This window comes from Plectrocnemia conspersa, unplaced genomic scaffold (genome assembly GCF_051122295.1).
Source record: "Plectrocnemia conspersa isolate PC_06_02 unplaced genomic scaffold, ASM5112229v1 ptg000010l, whole genome shotgun sequence".
Lineage (NCBI taxonomy): Eukaryota > Metazoa > Arthropoda > Insecta > Trichoptera > Polycentropodidae > Plectrocnemia > Plectrocnemia conspersa.
In genome coordinates, this window is record NW_028277174.1 from 31,607,786 (window position 1) to 31,632,620 (window position 24,835).

At 35.1% G+C, this 24,835-nt stretch overlaps 1 protein-coding gene and 3 long non-coding RNA genes across 5 annotated transcripts in view; 3 read left to right on the top strand and 1 right to left on the bottom strand.

The window, feature by feature from the left end:
• step (cytohesin steppke) overlaps positions 1–24,835 on the top strand; it is a 61,827-nt gene that overhangs the window by 2,034 nt on the left and 34,958 nt on the right. Inside the window, exon 1 of one of the 2 annotated variants that reach the window (XM_088195289.1) lies at positions 20,917–21,253. The exons of the other annotated variant lie outside the window; for it this stretch is intronic. Within the exon in view, the coding sequence (XP_088051415.1) occupies positions 21,029–21,253 (225 nt within the window). The 5' untranslated portion in view covers positions 20,917–21,028. Of the gene's footprint in view, positions 1–20,916; positions 21,254–24,835 lie in introns of those variants that run through there. 2 annotated transcript variants of the gene reach the window in all.
• Positions 589–20,965, top strand: LOC148231402 (uncharacterized). The gene is made up of 2 exons (XR_015811091.1): positions 589–692; positions 20,792–20,965. It is a non-coding gene; the product is annotated as an uncharacterized LOC148231402 (long non-coding RNA).
• Positions 15,866–20,239, top strand: LOC148231403 (uncharacterized). The gene is made up of 2 exons (XR_015811093.1): positions 15,866–18,349; positions 18,502–20,239. It is a non-coding gene; the product is annotated as an uncharacterized LOC148231403 (long non-coding RNA).
• LOC148231404 (uncharacterized) lies at positions 18,722–21,008 on the bottom strand. The gene is made up of 2 exons (XR_015811092.1): positions 20,344–21,008; positions 18,722–20,283 (listed from the first exon to the last, which is right to left on the bottom strand). It is a non-coding gene; the product is annotated as an uncharacterized LOC148231404 (long non-coding RNA).

Consider the following 24,835-nt stretch of genomic DNA (forward strand, 5'->3'; position numbering starts at 1 on the left):
ATAAAAGAGTAGCTAGAGATAAGATATAATATTGTATTATAGTTTTTAAACATGTTAAAAACGGTGTAACCCTTATCTCAGACATAGCCTCAGAAATCTTTTTTGCAGTTTATTTTGAAACCCCGTGTGATTAATTAGTTTGCCGTTTTAATCAATTTAAATTCTAGAACTACGACATTTTTACTTTGCATAAGATTTTCAGCATATAGTGTTCTGAATGTACCAATTCTAATAACACTGCGGTCAGTTTCGTCAGAATCTTTTTATTTTAAAATTAAAAACAACCAAAGCTCATTTAAATAAACGGCGTATTATTATATGTTTAAAGTATCATTAGCCGCGTAATAATGCTTTGAATAAATAATTTGGAATACGTGTTCTCATAAATGTATACTAACCCGTTTTGGCCGACGAGCGTAAAAATTTGGCCACAAATACGCTCGCGCAGTGAATATTTATAATATCTTTTTGTTTGTAAATTTGTCGCTGTGTTTGCATAGTAGAAAATAATGGCCCTCGAATTATCAACGATGGCAACAAATAATTGCACCAAGTGTCAAATGTACTTCGTAAATAGTCCGTCGTGGCGCTGGCGTCAGCGTACAGTTCTTCAGTCGGCTTCGAGCCGTTTAAACGGCCGGTTGTGTTATAGAGTGCGTCTTTATATTTGAAGTTTCAGTTTGTTTTTATCGGTGCATATCAGTGTTAGTGTTATGTTTTATTTTGTTGTATTTTTTTTTGAAACGACTAGCGCGTCTAGGATTTATTTTTGGCCCGGTTTTGCGAAAACTTTGTCCTTTCGACTTTCGCAACGCGATTTATTTTCGTACGTTTAGCGCCAATTACTTACATTTGCACGTACCCGAATACTTATCGCTTTTAAAATTAAAATTGCAAACAAGTCGCAAAACTACATAATAAATAGAGTCGAATCAAAAGTCATCATCTTACTGTTTATTTTGCTCTTTTTGCGACTCGCGACCTCGGCGCTGCCATTATCGCCGTTTGCGGTCGGCGTTGATAAACTTGTAACGATTCTAGTTGGAGAATCGTCGTCGGTTCTATTCATACCGGTGTGTGCGAAATTGGTTCAATCATCGTTCGGGCAGGAAACGCATTGTCGCCGGAGTGGTGTCTATACATAGTTTCGCACACGGCTCTAAATTTAGCGTTCAGCTCCGAATCCGATAGGGATTTTCCGACGTCTCCAGGAAAAGTGCCCAAAACGCGCGCAGCGCAACAAACTCCGCTATCTAGTTGGTTTCTTATCTGACTGCCGTTTCCGTCTGTGTGTTGCGTGATAAACGCTCGGTTTAACTGCTCGTTCGAGCTGTGCTCGCAAATCAGCGCCGGGAACGTTGTAAAAGTTAAAATAAAATGTATGACCTCTTTCGAGTTATCGGTGCGATTAGGATGACCGACATTCGTTGAAAGAGCTTTCAGCATATGAAAGTGCATGCGAAACTTTTGTAGTTTACCGTGAAAGCTTTTGGACCGTTTTGAGACAAAACTTTCTTTAGTGACAGATTGATACAATGGTTTCATTGCCTTTCTATCTGTATTCGATTAACCTTTAGAAGTCCAACAGCATCTTAGTATTCCCTTTTATTTTGAAGCCATTTTAAATGACTTAATGCTAAAATTTCCAGTATTTTATTTCATTAGTTACTCAGAGATACTCCTATCAATTTATTACGGTAAGAATATTTAATAATTTCTAACCATTTTACCTGGAATTGTAAAATTATTAAAAATCGTAGTAAAATCTGTTAATCCATCGATGGATTTTAGAAACAATTTTTTGCCCAGTTTGTACCAGTCGCTCAAAATCTAGACATGTAAATTGTTATCCACGTTTCTCAATCTAAAAATGTTGTTTTTACATTTACTTACATATTTTAGAGTAGTCTTTTAGTTGTACGATAGATTTTTGCGATACATTGTTCATGATATATAAAAAGTTGATCCAATTTCAGTTTCCGAACTCTTTTTTTAAAAACCCGCACAAATTTAACACTTTCACCGCGAATGGCTTCTATAGAAATCATCAAGAAAATCGCCAGTACTAATTGGGCACCTAAGGTGCCATAAACATTTGAGCCTAATATTATGGTTATTTAGTATAATTTAAGGCTGTAAATCGCTTGAATTTATTGAACAATAATATTAAAAAAAATATGGCATAAATAGGTACATATTATTACATATTAATAAATTTCAAAATGGCGCGCAAAAATATCAGCCGCAGTGAAAGGGTTAAAGACATCTTCGGACTTTTTCATTATTCGAGTTTACTTTACATTACTTTATTTGACAGTTGCGAAACGCTCATTTTCTGTTCAAACCTAAACCTAACATAAGAAAAGTTTTAAAACTAATTATAGTTTCAGAAATTTCATTAGGTCAAGTTCAAAATATTTCACTCAGGGGAAAGTGGTTTTTGGAACGGGAAACATCTGGAACGGGTACAGGGTCTACCCTAAATAAATAATATATAAATGATGCGTAATTTTTGTGATGAAATAAATTGGACCGCAGTGGATTCAATAAGAAAAAAGTTTTTGTCTGGTTAGGTTAAGCATTTTTCAAGTCACTGAGGGATGGTGTCGACAATCCATCGATGCTCTGCGATTGCTTCCCTTATTCTTGACCGTTGCGTACTTTCCTTTCGGCGATAGCTAAGAGGAGCAAGAATAATTTGTATTGGATGGTACGCGTATTGTACATATTTGAATATGAGCTCTTGTGATATGTACATCTCCATATTTTAATGTTAAAACATGTACAGTATTTTTTGTGGGATCCGTTGCAGGTTGACTGTGTTGAACATTAATAATTATGGTTTAAGTATGATTAAACAAGTCCTGTTGGCAAAGATGTTTTTTTTTATTTGTGCTTACCACAAAAACTTGATCATACTTCAAGTTTTTCTGTAATGGATCTAAATTACTTTTTAATCGCTAGATTAGTTTAATCGCGTTCGCTTTTAGCAGTAAGTTATCTACTACTTGTAAAAGGTAACCACAATAACATTAATCGCTATTTGCGAATCGCACGTTTGTTGAACGCAAACAAGCTAATATTTGCACTACCACAATCCGATCTAATACCAAACGAACTGCGCATTGCGATTTCTATTTTCGAAAATGTCTACCAAGGACTTCACAACGATGCATTTTTAGAAATTATCATGCTTTCTCGCACACTATAGTGCTTCGGTCACGTGTTACGACGACATCTTATAATAATATTAGTATTAAATGTAGTAACTTCTGATCTCGAGCGATTTTCCGCTCCGTCCCGTCGCAGTCTGACACATGTTCATCGAATGAATGACGTTCATTGTGCACGTGTTTCGCATTTTTTTCCCATTCAGCTTCCCGTCTCCCGACGCCCTCTTCTTGTGCCTTGGGAAGCTTTCGATTATTTCACTCGTCGATCTCGTGGTGTGATTCACTCCAATTCTGGCGCGTGATTCAGGGCTTTATTGTGGCGCAATTGGCCATTGATCGCCGTTAAGAATGAAATCATGTTCACTCGGATTGTGGGAATTGTGACAGGATGCACTCGCATACTGTATTTGTAGAGTAACATGTTTCACGTGTGTGTGTGTGTGTATTTTTAAAAAGTCGGTTAATTGTTATAATGTACGAAATTAGAGTCAGTTTCAAGTTTGATCTGCTTGTCTTGTGTGATTTGGCTGTCAATCAAGAGTTAAAAAGAGCAAATTATTTTTAACTTTTACCGGACAAAAACATTTTTCTTTACAATTTATTTAATCATATAAATAAAGCTTCTTACCTATTATTTATAAATCATTTATTTAGTGTATATATCCTGTATCCGTTCCAGATGTTTCCAGTTATCCAGTCGCAGTGGGAACGAGCGTTTGGCGTGAATTTTTGACTTCTGAGAAGTAATAATTGTTTTTGCGCTTTCCTATTGACAAAAATTCGGTTTCAATTCACTTAAACTAAGAACAAAATTAGCAGTCCGTAGTAATATTGGTAAAGATAGATATCATCTTTTTAAAACATAGTGTAATGTGCAGACAAACTATGGAGCAATATGCGAGATGCGACATCTGTCTGTACTTCTTCTGCTTATTCTCTTATATTATAGAGAAATATTTTAGATTTGACCTAATGAAAGTTCTAAAACTATAAAGAGTTGGGTTTGGTTAATTCGCGTAAGTTAGGTTTGAGTTTGAACATAAAATGTTAGTTTCGCTACTGTTAAATTGAGTTTCATTATTTCACAATTTAGAGCAGCATATAATTTCACAAATGCTTAAGTTAAATTATATTTTTGCTAGTAGAAAATGTATTTGGACTCACAAGTGAAAATAAAACATTTTCACTGTAACATTTATACATCGCATGTGAATAAATAATGATATTATATATATATTACCTATGGGAAAGTTGAAATCGTATATTTTTACTAGCATCTGCCAGATAAATTATATTTTCACTGGTAAAAATATATATCTACCGCTGAAAATGTATTCCGATATAATTTCACTGAAATGGCATATTTAAAAAAATATTTATAAGAGATTTTTTGTTGAGTGATAACCCGAGATTTTCTGGTTTACATGCATTTTTCGGTCAAATTCATTAAGGGGGGGGGGGGGACTGGCCGACAACATCATGCGATTTAACGCCGTTGGAACACATTAAACCCAACATCTACCAAGTTAAAGCCGGAATTTTATGACTAATTTTAGTAATTAACAATTCCAAGTAAAATGGCTAGGAATTACTCAATCTTTTTCCAATAATATATTGGTAGAAGTATCGTTGAGTAACTAATTTATCATCAAGTCATTTAAAATGGCTTCAAAAAATAGAAAAATATATTGGTCATGACATCATGGCATTTGGATTGCAACGGTAAAACCATTTTGGGTATCACATTTTAAGATTTTTAACCCTAAGGGGTGTGAATTCGCAGCCAGTAAGACGCCGTTAGAAACTGGTAATAATTTATTGTATAATATTACATGCATATATTTCGACAAACTATGGTGGGCGAGTGTCGTTATTCACTAGGCGGTGGTGGAGAAAGTGGCGGAGGGATGATGTCCAGTGGATGCTCTTGTGGATGTGGCAGTCGAGGTTCGTTCCTCTGCGTATCCAGTCTCTCGTCTTAGGCCGTCTCTGACTGTCTCTGACCTTCTCTCACCGTCTGCCCTTCGTCTATTGGAGAAAGACCTTAAGTATCATACCGAATCATAACCATGCGGACAATTATTGCATTCTATCTACGCGTCTAGAATGTGTCATTTGCTTGATAGACATCGTTCGGAGGTCGAACGGTGCAACGGGATTATTGTGACTTTACGATGCTTTTTGTCATCTGGTATATATTGTTTCCGTGTTAATTACGTGTTATTTATATGAAACCCTTTTTTCCTGGACGTAACGAGGGCTTTTGTGTGGTCCGTTCCTTTACACACCTCTGTCACGTTCATCCTTATTGTCGTGGTTACGGTAATTGAGTGCGCGAGTTTCATGAAGAACCCCCACAGCATACATGATTTGGACTTCTAAAGGTTAAAATTGTAGTTGCTCTATCAATATTCTATTACGTGGATCTCTGATAAGACAATAAAACATATCAGTCCGTTACACGAGATAGTCTTGAATAGCAACATAAGTTTTTGAGATCTGGTAAATGTCGTTTTTTTCAAAGGCATGGTATTCTAAAAACGCATACTTTAAAATCAATATAGACACTTTTATAAGTGATGCGAATTATCATGCCACGTTTCGATACTCTTGCACGCTTCCTTTTCATCAACATAAACTGCGACAATAGACGCCAAAAGGTCACAAACTGGGTCACATTACAATTGGTCAATAAACGTTTATTCACTATCAAGTCATGCACAAATGTGCAGTGCAGTTTAGTTTGCGGTTTCGTGACGTTTGTGTGGTTTAATGGTTGTTAACCGTTAAAATTTTCGAGTGAATAATTTTACCCTACGCGAAGGAGCCACATGCTTAGTGTTATGTGGATATTTGTGTTATCGAGCATTATCCAGATTATCCTCGGCTCTTATACGCCTTCTTCTGCGTTGAAATAGCTTCGATGACGCTTTTTTGTCGCTCACATTCAACTAAAGTATTACGTCGGACGTGAAACGTGTTTATGACACGTGCGCGTCATTCCTGTCCATGATCCAATTCCGAACCTTATCCGGTATTAATCCCTAGCCCGTGGGTTTTACCCCGAAGGGGTGTTGTCCTGAAATTGTTTTCTTCCGTTTGTCCTGCTTCTGACACGCGTTATTTATTTGGTGGAAATTCGGTCGTTCGTGTGCTAACGATAACGATAGATTATTTTTTCTAAAACGATAGATAAAATAATGTATTCATGTACTTCATAAAGTATTAATGTCGCTCCAACGAGTACATGCTGATGATATGAAAATGTCTCGGATTATTCGCACAAATGCGGGTTCGCCGTCTTTACAAAAAGACCCGGAGATCCGTCGCATATATAACCTGTCTGTTATTTATTTATTTAAATTAAATTAATTGTAACCATTGTAACCTAGCAGGTTACCCCAATGCGTCACGATGGTTGAAAACAATAATTATACTATTTCAATACACAGTATAATAATAATATAAAGAGGCAAATAAAAAATCATAAAATATCAAAATTAAATGATACGAACCAGACCAGCTCATTAAAAAGGTCAATGTACAATGCCAGCGTATTAAGGAGCTGGATGGCGATAGTCATGGATGTCCTTAGCCCAAACGCCCATCAAAAGAGGACGCGACTGTGATTCTCGAAGACGTTCTGGAACCCAAAACTGGAATTTAGTAATATACAACTTTCATGTGTAATAAACATAATAAATATAATGTTTTAGTTAACTGTTTGTAAAATAAAAGTTGATTAATTTTGAATGAGTCACCATCTTGATAATATTATGAGGGTCATTGTCAAATTTGTCAAATTGATTATAGGTGTCAGTCAAACTGTCGTTGTATTGAAATTACGATGATCAATACATTTATACAAATATTTGTCTATGTATAATATTGATCAGGTATTTAATTTTTGATTACATAATATCTTTAACATGTTAGATAATAAACGTTGGTTTATAAAAACATAGGTTAGCGACCGCAAATGCTTTTACTTAGTTAGTTAAAAATTGACCTCATTTGCCAGGATTATCCTGTGGGTTATTTTAACGGCAGTAATCAGTTCTCGGTATCTAGGATATTTATATAAACGTTTTTATGTTTAAAAAAACGATGATTCTATTTAGTTAGTCATAAATTTGTAACGACGCGCCGGTCAATTTGGTCAATTGAGTTGTTCAATTATGCCTTGCTTGTATAATTCGTTTTAATTGTTGTCTCCGATGGTTTTGCCTGCCTGCGTGTAATTTATTTATTTATTTTCTCCGAGGATAAAATAGCCCTTTTAGGGATTCGGGTTCGACGATCCGGAGGCAATTCCGCTAGTGTGTGTTTTTCAGCCCGGGAAGTTAAGTGCCTTATCGCGGATTCTCCGTCTACCTTTGACGGATTTATATACCGCTACTACCGGTTTCCGCAGATTTGCGAATTGCCAGTTCTCTCCCGTTCCACCGCGTTAAACATGTAGTAGCAGTTTCGCGAATGAAACAATATTTTGGGAACAGAGGTCGGCTTTTGAACTGCAAGGTCTCTCGAAACGTTATCTCGATCTTTGAGCGCTAGTTACCAATCTTATCGATTGACTTGTGTTTGCTAACACCGTTCAATTCTAAGTCGGTATCTCTAAGTCACTACAAAAACAGTGAACAATGCTGAATTCCTCCACGTTCAATGCGTGTGTACGTTAATACTCACGGTCAAGCGTCGCGTAGGAATTTGATTTGATCCCGATTTGTCCTGCATGGAGATCGCAATAATTTGGTTTTTAAAATAACTCATTTCGAGCTACAGTTCTTTCATTTTCCCCCTGCAGAACTGGATATGTGTGCTTTAGGCAAAAATGTTTGCAGGTGGGCGTATGCCCAACTGTAAAATAAAAGAGTCTAATAAATAAAAATCTGATAATTCGTTAATGGCGGGGAACGCATATATGCGTCAATCGTTGCTCACAGGTATTTGTATCAAAATGAGTCATTAAAATTAGTATTTACGTATTCTTAAATGTATTTAAGAATACGTAAATATGTATTAAAAATAATGTCTATGTATGACAGATGTTATTTAAAAATATTTAACAATTATATTTGTAATATATACATTGGTATGATACATTATATTACACAATTTTTACTTAAATATATATAGAAAAATATTAAGCAGTTTGAATTAAATGTAAAATATGTATATTTGACAATCAGACAATCACTTATATTCAGAATTATCGCTGTGTGGAATTTTAGTGTGCGCAGTTTTTTATTTATTTAATAATTTGTATTGTATTGATGCAACACAATACTAATAAAAAAACAGTGTATTTCATATTTAAGAAAAGTCTCGAATAGTGAGAAAAAAAAGGGTCAGGAATTCCCGTGACTTTTTTTGCTTATCGGTAAAAATAATAGTAACGAGATATTTTAGATAAATAATTGTATGTATTTATATATAAGGCATTCTCAGAATTCTCATTTTTGTCTCGATTTACTCGATTTAAAAAATATATATTTAATATATGGCATGTGAAATTAATATTCCGGTGTAGATATATTTATTTTATTTTATTATTTTTCTTAATTAATAATGTGTTACAATGAGGTAAATCTGTACCAAATGTAAAGATCAATTAGACATAATGGATACATACATACCTACAAATAAATACAGTGAAATCTCTTTGTAATGAATACAGAAATAACTAAATTCCCAGTATAACGAAGCTTCAATTTGTCCCCTATAAACTTTCATTCAAAATATTTCCATTATAACGAAGACTAATCTCAGTATAACGAAATATTTTGATTCGAATTTAAGAATGACGTTACAACTTGACACAATATTTCTCCGAATTCAGTTCAAACTTTTTTATTGTGTTCATTACAGTATCCTTAAAAATGGACAAAAAATGAGAATTATCGATTTGCCATTTTTTCGAGAAATTCTCGATACACTAGTATGTAAAAAGCATACATATTAATTTATTATAAAAATTATAATTAAAAGGCATGTTTTTTGTGTTTATTTATTATTAATAATAACTACAAAAACATGCTATTTCAATTTATTATACGATATATACTAAACGGCAATTAAAAAAAATATTATTAAAACAAGTCAGGGACGATAGTATATTTTTAATTTTTGTAGTCTTTGAGAATATTCGCTCGCTTTCCGTTGATGTTGTTTTCCGGTTGGTTGCAAATTTAAAAATTTATTTCGTACACTATTTTCGGATAATTATTCTTGTGGTTTATTAGTTGTTTGTTTATTCTTCTTAGGTTTTCAACGTCATTCTATTAATTAATTATTTCAGTATTGATTCCAAACTATCTTAATTTGAAAAAGATTGTTCTAATAAATCTTCCTCGATACTAAAATATATTTTTTTGGAGCAATTACGTAAAAATGGATTAACCTTTTAAACGCCAGCCACTAATTAGTGAGTCACCTGTCATTTCTCTTCACGCGTCAGTATCTTTTTCTGAAAATTAATACATAATACTCGATTGACAATAATCTATTTTAATTAAAAAATAAGTTGTTAATTTGAGTCGCTAGCGCTAGCTAGTAGTTATTTATATATACAATGAGCTGCTTGTTTCTTCTTTCTACAAACATTTCTAGTGATCAAGTTGTGTTAATTCCAGACAATTTTTTTCTGAAAGTCCCGCGACACGAGACGGCACAAAAGTCGGGAATTAAAATGAGCTAGTTAATATTTATGTTTTTGATTTAGGACTAAGACGCTGTGTTTATAATTTGTAATATAACTCAAAAGTTGACTTACTACTTAAAATAATGTTGTATACAAACCGTTTGAGAAGCTGACGGACGCGTTAGCTTTGTCTTGATTTATTTCGATTGGTTCAAAGCCACAGCTCTAAAACTTAAATTGAAATTATAATATAAATTTGAAGTACTCGACAACGAGCTAATCTGATCAGAGTACTAGGACTATATTTGTAAGCTTTTTTGAATATGTAGTTGTATCTATCTTACATGGAATCGCGAGGAACTCTTAATAATTTTACATTTCGCTTAACGCCACGTATTTTTACACTTCATCGTCGCTATCTATCCAATGTAAATATTTAAACTTCTCCGGTGACGTCATTGCGCTGCGTGATGTCGCGTTTCTGTAATATTTTCAGCCGATTTTATCTGCGTGCGGCGCCGAATTTTCGTATATATTTTTTTAATTTCATTCGAATCGATGCTCTCTCTTTTTTGAGGGCCTCGATCTTCGGTGCGTCACCTTTCGTCGAATCGAGCGAATCGAGCGCTCCTTTGCATATCAATCGAACGCCGTGCAATTAGGAGACTGCATTGACCCAAGCGAGGCTGTTATTTAGCGTTTTTATTATATTGTTTTTGCTATTCGAGCGCTAATGAAAAGTTACGGCGTCCGCAGCCTTCGCGTGTTGCAGATAACAGGCGCGAATTGAATGGCGCAACCCGAGTCTCGGTTCGTTGCACAATCCTGCGCTGAATTATGAACTGATCGCTAGTTTGGAGGCATTCGGGTGTGTTCTCTCGAAAAAATCGCAAGCTTCAAAGGATCGTTTGTTTGTTTTGCGCGTGGTTTCTTCCTCTCTCTACGGCGGAACGCGTGCGGAATTCGCGATGACCGCACGTAGGCTACAAACGCTATGTTGTTGATGCGAGAGGAAAAATGAGCTGTTCTCGCCGATAATTACGATCGAAAATTATGCATTCCGAGAAGCTCAGATGTGGTTTGTCGACCCTTAAACTTGACCTTTCGGTTGTTCGGTTCGGTTCGAATCAATTCTATAGCGTGACTCCTTAAAACGTTTACGATGGGTAATACACATGCAAAGGATTGAAGTATATCTTGCAAGGTTATTCACTATGAAGTGCTTAACATCTGGAAGATTAGCATGTATCTCTCCAGTTTTGATAATGTCTCTATTACAAACATACATACATACCATCCATCAAAATTGAAGAGTTTCTCTAATGAGTCCTTCAAAGTAATTTTTTTTCCTAAATTCAATCAAATAAGTGTAAAAATGTCAGTTAAAGACCATCCAAATTTTCAATATTAACCACCAGAATCTGTGACATCTATATTAATAATTATAAATTATTATGCGTAATATAATTTCTAACCATATTTCTATTTTTTTATAATAGCGCATTTTTTATAAATAAAAATTAGAGTGCCGCTGCTGGGGCACGAACCCGCAACCTCAGAGTTACTAGTCTGATGCCTGCACTACACTCTCTGGAAGTTGGCCAAGGACGGAGAATATAGTGGGTTACTTCGGTTCTGCCCGCTCTAAAATTTCTCGGAAGTTGTTCGAGGTTACCGAGAACGGGAGGTCGACTTGGCTAGCTTCGAGCGCTTCCGAACATTGTCGGCAAACGGACCGAAGCCGGAGCTGCTCTTTCGAGCGCGAGCGGGGAGATACTTCCCCTTTCGCTCTCTCGCGTGTTAAGTGACGACAGTGAGAGAGATAATGATATGGTTTTTCGCAAACTGAGATAGAACGAGTTACTCGGTTCAATTTCAGTATGCGCGTAGGCGTCCTATGGTCAACACGCATGACGAGCGCTGCATCGTGGTCACGTGGTCAATTTATAATACCACATGCTTATCGGGGACTTCAACAGACTCTTACTGATATCTATGTATTTTCCTAGATCGGTTTATATAAATGTCACACCATAACGAATTCTTATTTAGAATCGATGGCGACAAATTCTATTATAGTCACAGATGTGGTGTTCGTATTCTGATGTATCATGTTTATGCCTTATGGCATTTTGCAAAAGCCGACAAAGATTTTGCGTAAATTGAATATTTACGACCGAAAAGTTTTCACTGATATTGTATTGGTGAGTGCCCGCACAAACTTTTATAATTATCAGTAGCGTAATTTTAATAAAATGACAATTTAAAAATTGCGATTATTTGGCACATTTTTCGATCGCGCGCAAATATGCCAGCTGTACGTGACGGCAGCCGCCGTGCGGACGTCATTCACGGCCGCCGTCCGGATGGCATATGAAATTTGTGGCAGTGTGGCCGGTACTTAAGTTCTTATTCCGTCCTTAAATATAATATAATACAATAATTAAAAAAAATCTAAAACAGAACTGGATACATAGACATAAAAATCGTTTTTAGCTTTGAGACCCACAAATTAAAACGAAAATACAAATTTAGCTTTCAAAGCTGAAAAGGATATAAAAAGTTTGCATCTTCCCAAATGCTCCTTATTGTAATTTAATTAGGCATGGGCTTCTCTCATTGTTTTCAGGATAATATGCCGTCTTATTGATTGATCTAAAAATAAAACCGTTTCAACAGTGTCATCTAATATATGTACCTGAAGAAGTGTTTTTAAATTGTTAAGTATTTACATCGTTTTACTGTTTTATGGCTTCTTCTATTCGTAAATTTTGCAAATATTGTTATGTGTAATATGTTACTGTGTCATTTGATGACTGTGTTGTAATCTAGAATGACTTGAATAATTAACGGGAGTCAATATTTATTCCTCTAAATGCGGATGTCAGCGCATTATCGGATGACAAAGTTATTTTCTCGGAATATATACAGTATACTTAAGAACAAAGTGTCACTTTCCAAGAATACGTACCGTGTGTTCTAGTGTGCATTGTTATTCGTGACATGTAGCCCCGAAGGGTTAAGTATTTAATTACTACATACGATCCAACTCACAGTGAGTTTTCGCGCAGTAATTCTTAAAAGTTTCACAGTTTCGTCGATCAATCATATTTTTTTCGACGTTTTTGCAACTCGTCAAAGTCGACTTTAGTTTATCGTATCATTTTTCTAAAGTTAGATAATTATGTCGCTTCTATTGCGACGTTAACCGACAGGGAAACGGCCAGTCGTTAGTTATGTGTGCATACTATTTCAATAAAATTATTCCTGGGTGGCTAAAAAGGGTCGTTTGATCCATTCTCGTTTATTTTTTTAGTTGAACTCGTATATGTACTCTTATGTAAAATTTGGGAGACGCCAACGCAGACAACAATCGGAGGGTGTGGTCCTTTTAATGAAAAGCCGCCGAGTCCAGTTTTTTGTCGCTCAATCCTGTTTTTAAATTTAACTTTTTCAAATTAAATTACTTTTGAAGTGACTCGCAGCGACGAAAATATAACTCCTATATTTATCTAACGTTTTTCGTTTCAATTTATTGTAAACACGTCGAATAATTGCAACATCTGCTGCTGTTCGAGTTATTTTTGTGCTCGCCTTCTTATTTTTCGTTCTGCGAAAGAAATTTCCACGCCCAAGGCGTGATGTATTTTTTTAAAATTTTAATAATACGTGTATTGTGTGCTCTATCGCGACATTGCCACTGCGTGATGTTGGTGTTGGAGATATTGGCCAGGCGTGCCTGAATTTTATCCGAAACTGGGTCTGGAATACGCTCTTATCAATATAGCATTATATTTCTATTGTTGATTGCTTGTGGAGTACGACGACGATATACGGCACGTACAAGCGCGTCACAGTTAGTATTGTGCCGGTAGACATGGCAGACTGCTTGTTCCTGTAATATATTTATCTTCCCTATTTTAGTGTAGATTCTAAACCATTAGTCAAACTACGTGCAATTGTACCAAAATCTCATATGTAGTGTAATTTGTTTATATTTATTTCGTAAATGCATACACTAACTAGTCAATGTATGCACTGTTGAATCACTTCAGTTACAGTGCACACAAAATAATTTATGGACATTGTGACTAGTTATTGTATGCTCTCACTTTTAGATGTTTGTCAAACATTCAAAATTAAATAATTTATGTATTGATCCTTTATAGTGCAATTTAATTATTTTAGAATTAAAGGTTGAAACTTGAATTATAAACATTAAAAAAATTATATTAATATTATTTTGCAGATATCAAAATTTCTGCCGGTTGATATATTGATGCTTTTAGGCAATATTTTTAGAATATTTTTTTTGAAAATAATTGAACAAATACTGTTACAAAGATATAATTTATTGCTCAATAATTTATACAAATATATACACTTTTTTATATTTATAGGTATGGTATGGTTCAAAACGCAATATATTGTACATAGGGCACATATAGTATGTTTCATACGACAAGTTCCTTTGGCAATCCAGTGATCAAAAGTTAAATCAATTACCTTTTTGTGTAAGCTTCTTACTTGTCGATTAGCTAATCGGCTAAACAATTTTTAAAAAGTCAAATAAGAAAATGTTTTTTCCCCTTCGTATAAAAAAATAATTTACATTGCAACAATATTTTATGCACCAGAGGCGAAAATTCTTTGAAATATCATTGATCAAATCGGTCAATTCCTCCCATGTAAAAATTATTATCACCTATATACATATAAAAAGTTTTCGCTGGTGTCAGTAAATCGACTTCAGCATTAATACCAGTATATTAATAGAACTTGAAATTGTTAAATTCTACTGGTATTTTGACACTTGAAGCCAAAGGAACGACATTTCGTTTTTCTTCCACGATATCGTCGGCATTCGAGTCTCTTCAAATATCTAAATCGATAGCTTGCTCATCCGTTATGCCATCAATCAACTGAAGTAGATTTTCCTCATCCACGCCCTCTATCTCATTAATAGTGTACTGATTTTTTTTATTTATTTCGAATTTAATTTATTTTAAAACAATATTTATTAATTTGTTGTAAAATTAAAATGTCATTGTTTTGAGTTATTCATGGGGTGTTCACTGTTTAAATTTTAAAACGTACAAAAATACGTTTTGAAATATAAACAGGCTAGGTGCAAACGAGCGGGAGCGAGTGGGTGTTGGTCAGATCAGTTACTACCCCATGAACACGACAAAACAGGTTCCTGTACAAGTGTACAGGAATTGAACGGTTCGGTTTTGGTACGAGACAGTTTGAACTCGTTCATTTTCGATTAAAATATAATTGTATATAAATTAATATTATGTATGAACAAATGAATAAATATTATTTAGAATAATTTATAAAAAAATATATTAAAAATAAACTCAATAATATTATAAGTATATACAAAATTGAGATTTTATTTATAAATGTCTCTCTGATTTTTTACTCTTTCTTAGCATATAAATTAAAATCTTTTCCAATTCCAAATACAATAATGAAAACTAAAAATAAATCATGATGGAACATAATCTCACATATATAAATCATTAAAATATTTGGCACAAAAAACAATTATTGTATTTAAAATAATTTTGTAGCATTTTGAGGTTAAGTCGACTATGCTGCAATCAAATCATAAAAAACAATATAAACGCAATTAATTTATATATTTTTGTATGTATATTACTATATAAATATATAAGAAATCGCGGAATATACTTAAAAAATTAACTTAAATTGTAGGATCCCCTCCTGACCATATACAAAAAAACTGGGTTTATATGGTCATGTTGGGAGAAACACTATTATTATCTGAACGACGACGTATGATATCTCTGGTTGGCTCATAGTTGTTTATTAATCGAATACCAAAAAATAGGGACATTCAAGGACAGTATTGAATTGAAGCTTAGGGCACTGTAATTTTAATATCGTTATTGATCATGCAGATGAAATCTAAGCAAACATTTTTTAAGGATCTATAATATTTACGTAGAATGGGAACCGGGCGCAAAGTGAATTAATTTTATGTAATTCATAATTTGGAACTGGTCCAAAAAAGCATTTTAGCATAGTTGAACATTACATCCGGTCAGAGAGAGAGAGAAAGAGCTGTACGTAATGGGCGAAATTTACGGGCGCCTTTCAAACTTTTCAGTTGTTGCGTCTTCGGGACCTTTTTCTGCGGTTACTTTACTGCGACGCGTGCTCGATAATGTTGTTGCCGCAGGAAAGTGGCGCTCGTGGTTCGAGTCGGTCTTTAAGGATCAAAAGTTTAAAGTCTCGCGACGGTCGTAAACGTTTCTTGCGTCTCGTTTTTATCTCCGTCTTCGCTCTGGAGATCTTTCTTCGCCCGTTATCGTAAATTTCGCCGCTCGGAGACGTTTCGGTCACTCGGTACTATTTATTCTCCCCTGTTTTAATCCGCTAATGGACGCTCCAAAATCGCTCTCTCTCTCTTTCTCTCCTAACCTAACACCCCGGGGGAATTTCGACGTGCATCCACCATACTTCTTTATTGGATTACGAATTCTGGTCCTTCACCTGCGTCGCTCTGGATCATCTCGTCTTGTGGCCTTTTGCAGCGGCCGACGACCGTCGCATTTGAACGCCTGCCAGCTTCAGTTTTAGAAGTTGTCGCTCAGTTAATTTACGCTCTGGCGCTGCTGCTCGGGAAATCCCTACAAATCCCCCGAGAGCGATTTTGGTAAAAGTCCGAGAGACCAAAATCCACGATTTTACTGATGTTGGGATGCGGGTATTCCTATAAACATATTCCCACGTGACACGCTTTTGTGCTTCATCATTGCGAATTGTCTTTCTGTGCTTGCTGAACTTTAGATTTTGTCCCGCAACTCAATGCAGATATATAGATAGCAACACAGGCCAGTGAAAAATTGTTTTAGTTCGGTTAACTGATTTTTTTGCAATTTTTAGTGCTGATTCTAAAAATTACATCCATTTTATTCTATCACGTAATGTTATTACACAAAGAAATATATTAAAAAATTACACAATTAAATTTTAAGATATTTGTGTTTTCATGTTGACACTTAATATATACCAGTTTAAAGTTCACTAACCCTAAGGGGTGTGACTTTGCAGCCAAACAGACGCCGGTGAAGACTTACATATTGCATAAATTTACATATTGCGAGTTACTATGATGGGAGAGATCGTTTTCTCTGAGTGGTGGTGGAGAACCTGGCGGAGGGATGATGTCAGTGGAAGATCCTCAGAGGTCTTGTAGCTGAGGCAGAGACGGTGTAGTGGAGATTGGTCCCGCTGGTGGAGTCGCTCTCTGGTAATGGCCGTCCATTTCCACATGGTCCTCGCCTCGGGCCGTATCCCAGCGTATCTCATGTCGGGCCATGTCTGCGTTCGAATAGAGAGATTTAATACGCACTCAGCTTCATTATACGGAGCGCGTGTCACTTTAGTTCGCGTCGTAGCATTGTGGCTCCATTATCTGAATTCCCAGAGAAGCTAAATTGAATCAGAGTAAATTTATTATTAACTATTTTTGCTGCAAGTGCTTTATTTTTGATTTGAGCTTATTAGTCACAAGGATGTTTTCTGCGATAGTTACAAGGAGCTAGAACAATTCATGTAAGATGCACATCACTGTCATTTTAAAAATATTTTTTTATAAATTTGTATGAATTGTGCATTTTTGAATATGAGCTGTTGCATCCTACTCGAAACACAATAATTTTGCATTATTTTAAAATTTCCGAACTATTTATGTAAATAAAACAATAGTGACTGGTGAACTAATCCCAAGATAAAACTCTTATCGGCATATTTTATGTTTTGGTTTTTATCTAAAAAACAAATGATTCAAAACAGGATTTAAATGCTTTCAGGAGTTATCACCAAACCACTCATTTCACGACTGAGTCATGCATTCAAAGCATTGTAATGTTTAAACAGTTTTCAATTATAAATGACTCAATTGCGGCGACACTGTTCTATGATAAAACGCTGTAGTGCAGAGATAGTTGTCATGTTTTTGAATTCGCATATGGTGTGCATACGAACATGTTACTGTTATCAAATGCGTTCGCATTTGCATACCGAAATTTGCAATGCGAAAAATGTACAACGACTGCATTTAAATTTCGGTATGCACCGATGCACACATGCGGCGTTATCTCGCTATCAACCCTAAAAAACACACGAGGGTGTTCTGATACCCATACCTGTATTTTTTTAACTCGTTTGTAACGAAGATCACGCGCTACCTTTATCGTATAACGGTATAGTATATCGCGAGGGGATGTTTTCGGAAAACTCGTAAAGGTCGCGCTATGCTAAAAGCTGCGGCGAGGGTGCGAGGCACTGTGTCTGCTTGGCAGAGGTCCAATTTACAACGCGATAAATAACGGACCACGCACCGCATTCAATTGGGCGGCGTGGGTCGGAAAACTTTGCAGTTTTCGCATTATAATGTCAAAAACAGGAGTTACACTGCAATTAACTAGATTGTAAAAATACTTAAAATTAAACATTATTTGTATTGATTTAAATAGATAAAAAATCAATATCAAGCGTTGAGAAAGTCCACAGCGGCATAATATTAACTTGGAAATATGAAGAATTTCTGCAATTTCTGCAATTAAAAAATGTTTTTTTTTTTGTTGGTGGATTTATAACTATTAGTATATATTGAATACTTATGACTGTTTAATAACATTATAACAGTTAAAATCCAATAAAAAAACATTTTGTAATTGTAGAAATTACTGATATTTCCAAGTTAATATTATGCCGCTGTGGACTTTCTCAACGCATGATATTGATTTTTTAATCTCTTTAAATCAATACAAATAATGTTTAATTTTATATGTTTAAAGTATTCTATATATACTAACGGTTCAAATCTATGATTGTTTTATAACATTCGCCTATTTAATTCTCTCAAGATCTTGCTTCAAATTTTATACGCGTCATGATTTTGCATCTTAACTCAGTTCAGCATTAGTTCAGTTTATGGTTTTATACCCATGCACTTTCACAGAGCCTCATCAATTTTACATTAGCGAACTCGATAGTGTTTGACTTGCTTTTATTTTTCACCAAACGTTTCAGAGCTGGCACCGTTTCAATGTCCGAGGCGAGAATTTCAGTCTTGTGTAGTTTGATTTTGAAAAATTTCCGAATAATTATTTTCTTTTCTGTGAGTGTGTGTGTGTGATATTTGTCAGATAGAGGGATTTGTCGCATTGTGCCAAAGCGTATAGCTTGCGAGACAATGCAAACAAGCTTGATTTATGACTATTTTCATCGCTGGGAAACTCTGCATGTGCTACCTATACGCATGTGTATTCAATAACGCGGAAAATATAGTGATTTTTCTACTGTATGGTGAATATTACGTGTCGAAGATCGAATCGGTTTGAAGCGCATCAATGCAATTGGTATTAACCTGAATTCTTGTTGGATATACATACAACTATTAATAATGATGATCTTCAAGGCTAGACATAAAACATAACACTCATGTTTTAAACTCATTTAATGCTTTATGTAGTTTGCGTGTCTTTTGGTTCGCTAAACTTCTCTATATTTTTTAATACAACGGTATCGTGTATAATATGTATTTAGATTATCATAATTACTCAATGATAAGTATATCCGCATCGTGTGCTTTAGAGCTTTTTAGAGTAATAAACCCAAACTTGCCATTTTTTACTAAATTATGAATGAAGATGAAATGGATAGTTCTCAAACTGACTGTGTTAACGCAAATATATTATAAAAATCGGGGCGAGTAATAGCAAACGGCTGTTTTACTTATAGCGCTCTTAATCTTGCGCATCGATGAATGATTTTAATTAATTATTTTAATATTCGATTTCGAACTATCTAAATTAAAAAAAGTCGTTCTAATAAATCTTCCTTATTATTCAAATATATTTTTGGGAGCAGTTTTGAATATAGTTTTCATTGACAAAATATAGTCGGGCTTTTGTAAAAAAATGTATTAAATCAATGAGCTGCTTATTTATTATTTATTCATTTTTTTTTTATTTCTAGTGATAAAGTTGTATTAATTTCAGACAACTTTTTTATTTTATAAAATCAGAAAGTCGTGTGTTGATTTTTCTAAAAGTTCCGGGACTGGAGACGGCGCAAGAGCCGGGATTTCCCGGGTTGTCTCGTCAGAATTCCTAGTACTGGTACTTTTAAATTAAGCTATTTAATATCTATATAAGAGAATTTTAGTCAAAGACGTTGTGTTTAGTTAACCCTTTGAACGCGGAAATCGACTAAAGTCGCCCAATTATTTTTTTATCACTACGCAAAAATCATTAAAAAAATGGTTTTCAAGAAAAAAGTTTTTTGTGAATAAAATAAGTCATTTTAAATAAATAAAAATTAAAAAATCTGAACATTTAAACACAGTATCAAAGTAAAATTTGCATTTTAAAAAAAAAAATTAAATATTATTTTTGATTAACGCGTCCAAATGGTTAAGCAAAACTTTAATAATTTAAATAATTGAAAATGCGTCACATGTAGCTAAAAATATAAAACAACTACAAAAATAAATAGATAAATTGCAGTAAGGAATTAATTAAAATCAATTATTGCGATATATTAATTATTTAAAGTCGTATTAATAATCGACCAGATCGGTTAGTCTAAGTAAAAGCGGCTGCTTCAGGCTTCTAAGGTTCGTCTCGGTCGATTCGTCGTAGCTTTGCTTGGTGCGGTTCGACTGAACTTCCGTATATTCCATGTCGATAGCTAACTTTAAGTTCTGGATAGAAGCGAAGCAGTATAGCAACATTCTGGCTAGTATACACTATCGGGGAAAGGGAGGAGATCAATGTTCTGAATATGCAACTATTATTTGCACAATGCAGATAATTAAATAATTTAATTTTACAACGCAAGGTATTATTATTAGATAATTAAAAGTACTTGGACGTAGTAAAGTTTTTGCGACATCGAGCCACCTCTCAATTACCGCTTACAATTATTTCAGCAGTGTCGATCGTTTGACGCCCGCTGGGGGTACAATAGTTCCAATAATTATGTTGACCTCAAACCAAACCGGCGCCCTCGACGCGAGGGTCCGTCGCTGTCCGGCCACCTCGGAGAGACACCCTCGCCTGTGATGTTCAGTGTAGTGCCGACGTGTAGTTACCCAATACAAAAATCTGTGATATTATAACCTAAAAATAAATAATAAAATAAAAAAACTAGTCATCACCCACCGAAGATGTTCATCAAGTCGCAACAGGAGCACGAGCGCCGGCCGTCCATGTCGGGGTGGTTCAACTCGCTGCGACGGGGGGCGCGCGCCCGCCGGAAAGACAACGCGGGGCCCCAGACGACGGCCCCCGTCGCGGCGCCCCTCTACGGCTCTCTGGGGAGAAAGAAGACCTCGTCGTCGTACCCGTTCAAGGCGAAATCGGCGCTGGACCTCACCACCATCTCTAGACTGGTATGTTCGGTGAACTTTGTTGAATATAGTACGCGTCATCCTACGAGCGGTTCACGCACTTAGCGAAAAGTATATTATCGCTTTATGTATTTATTAATGTAGCATCTGCACCATAATGCGTACGAACAGGGATGTAAAAATGTTATTTTCGTCTTGTATATAGTGCCGTCTGCGGCACTTTTTCGAGTATATGCTTAAAATAGTAGGTTCGAGTGCGTCACGTTCAATATATGTTATATATGGTAGGGGAGTTATTTTTTTAATATCAACTCAATCGATTGAGACTATTAAGAATCGCACATGCGATGTGCTTATTGGCCAAGATCGATTGGGGGCATATAAAATACGTCTTCACGCAGTAAGCAACTTACTTTTTAACGTTACCTCACTACAAGGCCTATAAAAAACTATTATGACTGATTATATTTAGCCTTCGTGTTTACGGTTATGCCAATGCTATTCTGTTATTAGTTTAACGTACCACCTTTCGTCGTCGTTCAACGACGTAGTATATTTATTATTATTTTATTGTACAAAGAATATCACCAATCGGCATATACCAACAAATCTAACGCTTCCTCTACTGTGCTGTGTAGTATGTACACATGCAAAAATGAGTATATTATTATAAATATAATATGCCTAAAACAGTTTCGCACAACATAATTTTTTGAACAAAAATATTTTTGCCCACTTTTCCGTCGCCCTCCATGGCTCCTCTATCGCCCACCAAATTCTTCCGGAGCCAGCATTGCACTCTTTGAGAGCCTATGATCTATGCGCTCATAAATTCACACAATGCGCTTCATTCAAAAACAGTATCATAAACAGTACGTTTAGTATAATTATTATTATATTATCTATGTTTACATGTAATAATAATAGTAAACACAATAATAAAAACTTATTATGTTTCAATTTTTCACTCCAAAAAATGTCGATAGTGTATCTAAATCTAATATGGGTATATATAATTTTATGTGTGACCCGTGGAGTTATGATGCATTTCCAAAGTGGCCCGCAGGATCATTAGGTTCGGCCGCCCCTGTCTTTAGATGTTGGTGCTCGCTGTAGCTCGCACCGTATCAAAGCCTGCTAGTAGTTTTTACGCAAAGCGCTCATAAACTTGCAATTCGCGCACATAAAATCACTCTTTGAACTAACGTGCTAAGATTGCTATCTTATCTTTGATGGACCTGTATTAGAAAAATTAGAATTTGTTACCACCTCAAATAATTGAATGGGATATTGTCGGATAGGTGTGCTTTTACATTTTGATATTCAACATACATATGACTATCGCATAAATTTAACCTTTATCGCTCCACACTCGAGTCACGTGCTACCGATCAAACCGCAGTACATTTTCCACATATTATAAAATACACCACATTCTCTCGGCTTTCCGCGATAATATAAATGATACGCGTAATATTTATAGACATTCCAGCGTCGTTACGCATCATTAGCTCTTCCCGCGAAAAATTCCGCTAGCCCGTGGGCGTCGCATTGTTGTTTTTCGCTTATTACTATTGACGGGTATCTCGATAATCGTACGTTCTATTAAAAGTCCATTGTTGTATTTATCTTGGTCAAGCAATTCATAGCGTATGTTGCATTTTGATTTCTGGTGAAAATAAATTTTACCCAGTATTTTTTTGTATGGATTTATATAACTTGTGTATGTGTCATAAATAAATGGAAATCGAAAATTTGTGTAGATGTGGTTTTCTCTACATTCATAAGAACATCCGCCATTATGGACCTGATAATCGAACAAGGGATTTAAAAGATGTGCGTGTGTGTCTTTATCGATTTGACACCATCCTACGCGTCGTGTGGGTCGGTCGTTTTATCATATTTTTTTGTTTTGTTTTGACTTTGTGTATCCATCTACTGACTGACTAGTGGTGGGCCGGGCTGGCTTATCCCCAAGCCCGGAGTAGTCCCTGCCAAGACCCAGTCAGTCAATAATAGACACTTTTTATTACATATTGTTCGGGCGTTGGTTTGTTTGTTATGTAAACGGATTAGTCGGGTGAAAATAGAAAATAATATATGAAGGAGAACAAAGAAAGTCACTAGATTTTCTTGTGCAATATGCGTGCACGTTGAGGCCATTAGGGCAAGTTTACACTGACAGCGTTATTAGTACAAGCAACAAAAACATTGCATGTGTATGTATGTTCAACCCCTTTATAACGCTTTCATGAACTGTCAAAATCATTCAAAAGCACATACATATATATGTGAATTGAGGGTAATTATAATGTTTGCACTTTCTAGGTTGCTTATGAATAGTCTTCACTTTCTAGGCTATTTATTATTGCTTTGATCTAGGCTCCTAATATTATATTTTCACTATAGACCATAATATATAGTATTGGAAGATTTTCTGTAGAGTAGAGAAACGGATTTCTCTACTTCTATTGGTATATATTATATGCATATATCATGATATATGGAAAATTAGAAAAGTGACTCTCATACATAAAAAGAAAAGCAAATCTATGATAGAGAATTATAGACCGGTGTCGATTTTATCTAATCCAGCCAATGTATTCGTAATCTTAATTCATAAGTATGCTACAAATTATATCGAATGATACTTGATTGATCAATAGTATGATTTTCATGTATCGAGAAGCTGATTTTGAAAAGGTTTTTGATAAAGTTTATCATACCTTAATATAAAAAAAAAATGGGTTTTTTCATAAAATGCTTTTTTGAATCATACTTTCAAATTAATATGCTCAATATGGTAATTCAAGTGGCTTAAATTCATCAGATTAACGTTTCTTCTATTTATTAATGCTATTAATAAAGTTATTCATAATTATAATTGTTTACCTCTCGCCAATGGCAGTATTCCTCAAAATATATTCAATCGAGGATTGTGAAACATTTTAATTCAATGTTTTACAATCCTCGATTGAATATATTTTAATTCAATACATTTCATGATTTGAATTAGACTAGTGAAATTGTTTTAAATCAAGTGCAGTACTTGATTTGTGAGTTAGCGATCCGTTTTTTAAGAAAGAATATTAGTACAGATAAACAAAATCGTTGCGCGGTCAAATATATCAGCATTTAGAAAAATATAAATTGGTATACCTATAAATATACTAAAAAAACTAATGGCGTTTAAAAAAAATGCAACGTATTTTAAATGAAATGTCGGGCATCGTGTTTCGTACATTTTATGCCTGCACTACTTTCTGGAAGAGAATATAGTGGGTTACTTCGGTCGAGTTTGGTTCTGCCCGCTCTAAAGTCTCTCGGAAGTTGTCCTAGGTTACCGAGAACGGGAGGTAAAGTGAGGGTAATTCAGTCGACTTGACCAGCTTCGAGCGCTTCCGAACATTGTCGGCAAACGGACCGAAGTCGGAGCTGCTATTTCGAGCGCGAGCGGTGAGATACTTTCCCGTGTTAAGTGACGAGAGTGAGAGAGATAATGATATGGTTTTTCGCAAACTGAGATAGAACGAGTAACTCGGTTCAATTTCAATATGCGCGTAGGCGTCCTATGGTCAACACGCATGTCGAGTGCTATATCGTGATCACGTGGTCAAGTTATAA